The 7562-nt window shown below is 35.8% G+C and overlaps 1 protein-coding gene across 1 annotated transcript; it reads right to left on the reverse strand.

Annotated features, from left to right (window-relative positions):
* LOC110785876 (serine/threonine-protein kinase D6PKL2) lies at nt 1-4714 on the reverse strand. The gene is made up of 3 exons (XM_021990393.2): nt 4270-4714; nt 1318-3257; nt 1-958 (listed from the first exon to the last, which is right to left on the reverse strand). Exons 2-3 carry the CDS (start codon nt 2994-2996, stop codon nt 109-111), a joined length of 2529 nt encoding a protein of 842 aa, XP_021846085.1. The 5' UTR covers nt 2997-3257; nt 4270-4714; the 3' UTR covers nt 1-108.
* Nucleotides 4715-7562: the final 2848 nt, after the last annotated feature.

Below are 7562 nucleotides of genomic sequence, written 5' to 3' on the forward strand. Positions count from 1 at the left end.
TGCATGAAACAAGGAAGATCATTTTAAGCTAATTTCTTACATTTACATTAGGAGCTATGCATGTGTTACATATATGAGATACCTAACTACCTCACAGTAGGATAATAGCTAAAATAGCTCAAACTCAATAAGCTCGCTGCTCTCAACTCCCAAAGAGTTTTTAGAATCTTTCTTGCTTGAAAAGAGACCCTTACCAACATCACGGAACCTAGGTCGTTCTGGTGGTACAGCACAGCGTATCAAAGCCCAGTTTAAGCCTTCGAAAAAAGGGTGTTGCTTTATTTCAGCAGCCCCTCTGACAAATCCCAGACGATTCTGTGGTTGTTTATTTAACAGCCCTCTAATCAAATCCTTGGCATGGAAGCTAACTAAAGGGGTGTCTGGGAATTTGAGGGGCTGTGATACCACATGGGCTAACGTCTCTTCATTACTTGATCCTTTGAATGGTGTCTTACCGTATAAAAGCTCGTATAAGAATATCCCATATGTCCACCAATCAACAGCACTCCCATGACCATCTCCTTTGACAATCTCGGGAGCCAAGTATTCATGAGTCCCAACAAAGGAATTGGAGCGAGCTTCAGTTGGTTCTGCTACAAGCTGTGGCAATGGACTAAACTGAAGAGCTTGGTCGGATTTGAGCTTCCGGGTTTTAGATGTAGCAGTTAAAAGCCTCGGGGTAAAGCATGACATCTGCCAAGATGGTTGGAGGCAAAATGGATCAATGCAGCTAGATTCAGAGCACATACCCGAAGATATCTTCTTTGCAGGCTCAATAATGGGTGAAGAGGATTTGAAGAGCATTGGGTTGACAACACATCTGAGAGACAAGTCAAAATCAGATAGCATTATATGCCCATCTTCTCGAACCAGGATATTTTCAGGCTTTAAGTCCCGATACACAATTCCAAGCATGTGAAGGTACTCCAATGCCAGGAGAACTTCCGCGACATAAAACCTGGTCATGATTTGACAATATGAGACAAAACTAGTGAATAAAACTAAATAATAAACACGAGGAACAAAAATAGGTGACTATATTCCAACAAATGACAGGAGATATGTTTGAGTTAATATGAATGTAGGAGAAAAATGCAGCATAAATGACACAACCAGGACATGAATCAAGGATATATATGTCAGTATGTGTGAACTGTGAAGTTTATCATAGGATTAGCTAAACAGTCTCTACAAAAGTAAACAAACCCAATTTGGGTGTGAATTACTGGTTCCAAGTATCACATTTTCACTTTGCTAAAATAAATTAAAAACAGAAACATCATCTTAAAGACAGTTAGAATAAACAAGAAGATATACCTAGCCGCATGTTCTGAGAAACACCTCTTCTGTTGCTTCTGCCGGATAGCATGTAAATCCCCACCAGAACAATACTCAATAACCAAGCATGAAAGCTTATCTGTTGTAAAATGGGCATACAATGTAGGAAGAAAAGGGTGATCCAACATTTGCAGGATATCTCTTTCTGTTTCGGCTCGAACCAACTTTTTCCTCCGAGATAAAAATTCATTATCCATCACTTTCAAAGCAAACAGGCACTTTGTGCCCACTAGCTCTGCAAGATAGACAGTTCCAATGTCCCCAGAACCAAGCCGCTTCAGCAGCTTAAAATGTCTCAAACTCAAGAATCCATGCTGCTTCTGGACACAGTGAACAGCTTCCCATCTTGTGTCTTTTGACATATGTGGCCTGCTACAACAACGGCTAGACCCGCTTGTACTGCTCTCTTCACTTGTGCTACTGCTAAACTCACCGATACTACTTTTCGAACTTTGAGAGAACTCCCCCTTCTCCCCGGATCTTGATCTTCCACCAGCTTTACCAATTTCATCACCCGGAACGTCATTAACTTTTGCAACAAATACCTGATTCACTCTTGTATCAAGACCACTTTCACTATTAGACGCTGGAGTTATTTTCACATTTGTTTTAGCCTCATCCTTCAAACAAATGTTGCTTGCTTTACCAATCAGCTCCCTAGTCCTGGGGTCGTCTGTATTAACAATTCCTGTAGTTGCATGAGATTTGCAAGAGATAAATTCAGATTCTGCCTTTACTTTCCTCTTAACTAAAGTCTTGTTCCAAAATACTTGCTTTAATCGCGGTCTGCTACTTCTTGTATTCTTAAATTTCTCACCAATGCCACCACTACCTCGACACGACTCTCTATCCAACACGTCTGTCTGACTCTGATCCTTATCTGAACCAGCAATACCTAATTCATCTACCTCTAAAACATTCTTAATAGTACGCATTCCCTGTAAAGATCCCAGCAACTTAGGCTTATTTTTCTGAACCTGCTCTGTACTAGACTTTTCACTTATGGCTTCTGATGCCAAAGGAACAATCTTATCCTGTGATGGTACTTTGACCATCTTCATCTTTGTCACTTCTGTCTGAGTAAACAGAGTGGAAGGGTTGCGAGTCTGATTTGATGAACCCGGAGAAGTTACTTCGACGAATTCAGGTATTGTCTCAGAGAGATTGGCCATAACTTTACCAGGAAAAGAGATCTCGACAAGACTTCTTTTGCCTTCGCTTGTTGGTAGACTAGATTCCTTTGCTTGGACTACTACTGTCTTATGTAACCGGTTACTTTGTCCCACATCTGAAATCCCAGATGAACCTCTTGGTTTCTGAGTCCGTTTTTTCAAGGCAGCCATCTCCGATGCTTGTGAGAGACTTAATCCTCTCAGTGCCTTCTTCAGATTTACTGTTTCTGAAATTCCAATACCCAATGCTTGCGGAGAATTAGTCCTCATGGGCCGTTTCATAGAACTCCTTTGTAAAGCTTTCCCTTTTATTGAAGTCTTAATATTGACAGAGTCGAATAGCTGATTGATGTCATCTTCAATGGAATAAACACGTCCTTGCCTAGACATGTAATGCTTTTTCACTTTGTCATTCAAATTAAATTCTTCCTCGACCTCTACAATTTCGCAATTGCCAGCCAAAGTATCCATCTTTGATGCAATCATCCACGTCTACAAAAATGGCAAGAAACTACAGCAAGATTTCTCAAAACTAACCCAGCTCAGATGAAGTACCTTGAAGATAACTAGGTACAAGAAGCAAGAGTAATGCAAAATGAAATCCAGCAAGTTCTTCCATCATATTGAACTCAGGATTGCTAGAACAAATAGCTGTGTCTCTTAGATAGAACTGCAACAACAGCTAATTCTATCAATTCAAACGGAGACACAGGGAACATCCAGCGGTTCAGGAACATGTATACGAACCTGCAAGTATTGCAGACTGTCAGACTCATATTACTTGTTTCTTAATCCTGAACACTGTTCTCATCCATCCCATGTTAAAATCAACAAAAAGCCAAGATCTAAAGCAATAACTTTTGATCAATAACGCTATTGTTTCCATTTCAAATATTCCATTATGTCAAACAAGAGGCAATCTAACAAGAAGCAATTAATAATTTGCACCTTCAAAGTTTTACCTTGCACATAATATACTTAACAGAAACTTTTGGCCTCCATCTTCCCATTATAAATAAACTATGCAAGGGAAAACAGAAACATAAACTCTGGAAAAGTAATCAATCTAAGCTACACATTTAGTAAGCCAACAACTACACCAAAATAGATGGGATCCCCAAATGATAAAGGTCAAACAAACAACAAACAAGAGTCGGATATGCAACCCAACCCCGATGAACCCTCAAATACAACCAAAACCGCCATTCCTGCACACTCAAAAGCACCAGAAGGAACCATCTGATGTCGAACGTCTACTCTAGGAATAATAACACACATAATCTGATATAAATGAAGCTAAATGGCTTCAGCAGCGAGCCTAACACTCACTTATAAAGTTCAAAAATTGATTTCCACCAACATATTAAACATTAAGATCATGTTTTAGTGGGTCATTCAAATGTAAGCTCCACTATCTAGTGTTTTATTCCAAAACACAAGCTTTTTTCTTGTAACAAAGCACCTTCCAAGTTCCAAAATTGGTAAATAAATGTTGAAACTAAGCATCACAACAAAATAAGCAAAAAGTGAATTGGAAAAGAGTAGTTTTCAAGCAAACTATTCACTGTTCAGCATAAATTGACATTAGATTAAATTCCCCGAAAAATAGGACCAAAAATTAATCAATTAACACCACGAAGAGAAAATCCAAGTCAAAATCACACCATTTAAGCTCTACTGAAAGAACAGAGCTAGCAATAATAATTCAAAACAAAAAAAACACCAAAAATCAGCATAAAAATAGTAAAATAAAACTTACCCAACATCAAAAATCGCCAGATATACAGACCCCAACAACAGAAAGTAGAAATCTTTATTTATAGATGGGAGTTGAAGAAACAGGGAAATTAGGGTTTATAAGAAATGAAAGAAAAGGTATTGAAAGAGTTGAATTAAAGAAGATGTGAAATATGAGAGAGAAAAATGTGAAGGTTGAAGGTTAAAATGGAGAGGAATCACGAGAAATAGTTGAAAATGTTGTGTATAATTTCAATTCTCATAAGTGCAAAAGAGTAAAAGCAAAGCGGGGGAAGACCCAAAAAAATGCAACAAGAAACCTGTGAGAGTGAAAGACCAAAGAGAGGCTGTCATCACTCAGATGTTTTTGGGTGCTTTTTCAAATTGTTTGTACTACAATCTTAGATCTCTTTCAATCTAAGCAAAACATACCGCCTCATCGGCAACACTAACTCTTGCGGTCTAGTGTTTTCTTCACTAGTGTCAGATGGGGCGTGAGCCCCGCGTCACTACAACTCAAAAATTTACACGACCCGGAAAAATAGGGTCTTGAACAAGATTTTGTGACCCGTCGTAATCCAACTTTATCTGAACCCGAACAACACAAACATTAATTGGTCAAAATTCGATGGAACCCATTTTTTTACCCGACCGATTGAAAATTGTTATATTTATAATAATAAATTAAGTTATGAAGAATTTTAAGCACAATACACACGTTGTTGTTACTATTGTTGGGTGTAACATGATTTCGATTTGAATTATGCGTCATTTTATTATTGAATTTGCCTAAATATAAACTTGTGTATGAAGATTTGTTAATTTGTGCGCATATTTTGTATATTTATTACCCAAAATAATGAAAATATAATACTCGTTTTAAAATCTCTGAACCGTTGGGTCGACACGAATTCAAAGGTCTTGGGTATTAAACAAACATTTGTAAACCCGAACCTGAAAGTGGCCGACTTGAATTAATCTGAACCTGAAAGTAATTTTTTATAACCCGACCCGACTTACCCTTTTAACAGGTCTACGTGTGACCATTAAATTTAGACAGAAGTACGAGTGCTACCAGTAGTGCTAATTTAGTTCAACAGTGGTGTTAACTCTTATTTCTTATTCTCTCTCCTCACCCACACATTACCATCTCTTAATAAGAGTTTCTTATTATAAAAAAAAAAAAAAAAAAAAAAAAAAAAAAAAAAAAAAAAAAAACTACAAATGGACTCTTAAATACTTTTCATGCTTTAAAAAAAATTAAATAAATAAGCATGCACATACCTCCACCTAAACTCCCTTTTATTTTCTACGGAGTAAAATTTAAGAGGGGGCTAATAGATGAGAAATTTCTCACTATTGATGCTCTAAAGTGTTTGTGTTTAAAAATTAGTTGTTCTTTTTATCGAGGAAATTGGTTGATAATCTTTAAAGTAGTTGTTTAACATTACTCTTGGGATCATCAGTTGGCTAGTTATGTTCTATCATGGTTGTTGGTCAGAAAACTCATTTTAACGTTAATTCCTCCATGTACGAAAGTGGCTTTGGATATTGATATACACTTTCTCTCTACTTCTTCTGCTTGATGTTTATCACTAGGTTTTGGATGTTTTGTGCGAAACGAATCAGTTCTTGACGGGTTCAAAATGAAGGTTTTGGGTGTACTCATGATCTTTTAACCCTAGTTTATTTCCTAAGGTGATTTATTTTGAAATTAACATGTAACGAACTACTAATCTATCTATAATATTAATCTTCTCTTTTGCGTTAAAAAAAAACATTACTCTTGGGGAATGTGGTGAAGGAAATATGTTATTGATCCAAGTACGCGTTTAATATTTATATGTAAGACTAATAAATGTGTTTCAGATTAATTACATAGTTAATTATATTCAGTAAGATTAAGTGTCGGAATGCCTAACTACTCACCAGTGGCGGATCCAAGGGCGGGACAGGGGATACCCCATTCCTGGGATCCCCATCAGAGAAAGAGGAAGAAAAAAAACAGGTCATTGACATAATTATATATAAAAGCTAAATTTGTCAAAATGAATCACTTATTAATGTTTTTGTCTCAGTGGCAACTGAAGGGAAACCTTATGTTTTCCAAGGCTGGGAAGCTCGAAGGTTTAACTCTGTTACTTGTGTTTCTTTTTTGCTTTACTAGGAGTTGTGGTTCACTGGTTTGTGGAGTATATTTGTACTTTTATTTTAACTTTATTTTTAATCATTCTTTGGCTACATGCCTACATGGGTTATACTTCTATTATTATTATTTTTGTCAATTTTAATTTGTTATAGTTTTCAAAAATTTAGGTTCGCCTAATGAGTATAGATAAAATAAGATATTTAAAATTTTGTTGATTCTTGATTCACCAATTTTGAAAATCTAATATATATATATATATATATATATATATATATATATATATATATATGTATATATATATATAAAGGGGAGTTTTTTCAAGAGATTTCGGAGCGCCATGTAAGATTTCCACGTCATCGAGTATAACTAATATTTTAGTTTTATTTTAAAATATAGATGATAACTTATTATTCTTTTTTTAAAAAAAAAACAGTAGCCGCATAAAGTATAACTTCTTCCAAAGATAAAACATTATAAGTTTATCATCATGCAAATAGACTTTGAAATTTTTATCATATTTAAAGATGAATTTTATCGTTTTTAAGCAAAAGGAAAAAATGTTTTTACCCCTATAAAAACAACTTCAAATCCCTCCACACAAAATTAATTAGACGTTCTTTTGCTTCTTTTAATTGTTTAAATTTTCTCATATTTCAACTCCCTGATTATATATTACGGTATTGAGCTTTGTAAAACTTTTGCTGATTGATTGTCTTCTTTCATTCCAGTATACTCCGTATTACAAGTTATTGAAATTACTCAAGTCAACTCTTGCACCATTTGAAGAACCCCCCTGACTTCCTGCTGATGGAGATATCTATGTTCCGGTGAATATAGTCTTCAATGCCTTATCCAATGCCTTATTTGGCGTAAGCTTTGACGAATCTGGTATATCATCTTTCTTTACAGGCCTATTTCCTCCGTTTTCCATTTTCCTCACTCTTGAATGCAAACAACACTTGGTTATTTTTTGTTCTTTAAGATCACTTGGATTCTTTTTGTACTCGATCTCTATCTTCCTAAAGAAGCCATTATTTATAAGGATAAGCTGAAGTTGTAATACTCTTTGCTAATCATTTTGACATTTCTTGGGCAATTCCAGGAATTTAACAAGTATATGCTTCAGCCTTTGAGGAGTTGCAATTCAAACAAGTTTCTTGAGAATT

Source organism: Spinacia oleracea, chromosome 6 (genome assembly GCF_020520425.1).
Source record: "Spinacia oleracea cultivar Varoflay chromosome 6, BTI_SOV_V1, whole genome shotgun sequence".
Taxonomy (NCBI): Eukaryota; Viridiplantae; Streptophyta; class Magnoliopsida; order Caryophyllales; family Amaranthaceae; genus Spinacia; species Spinacia oleracea.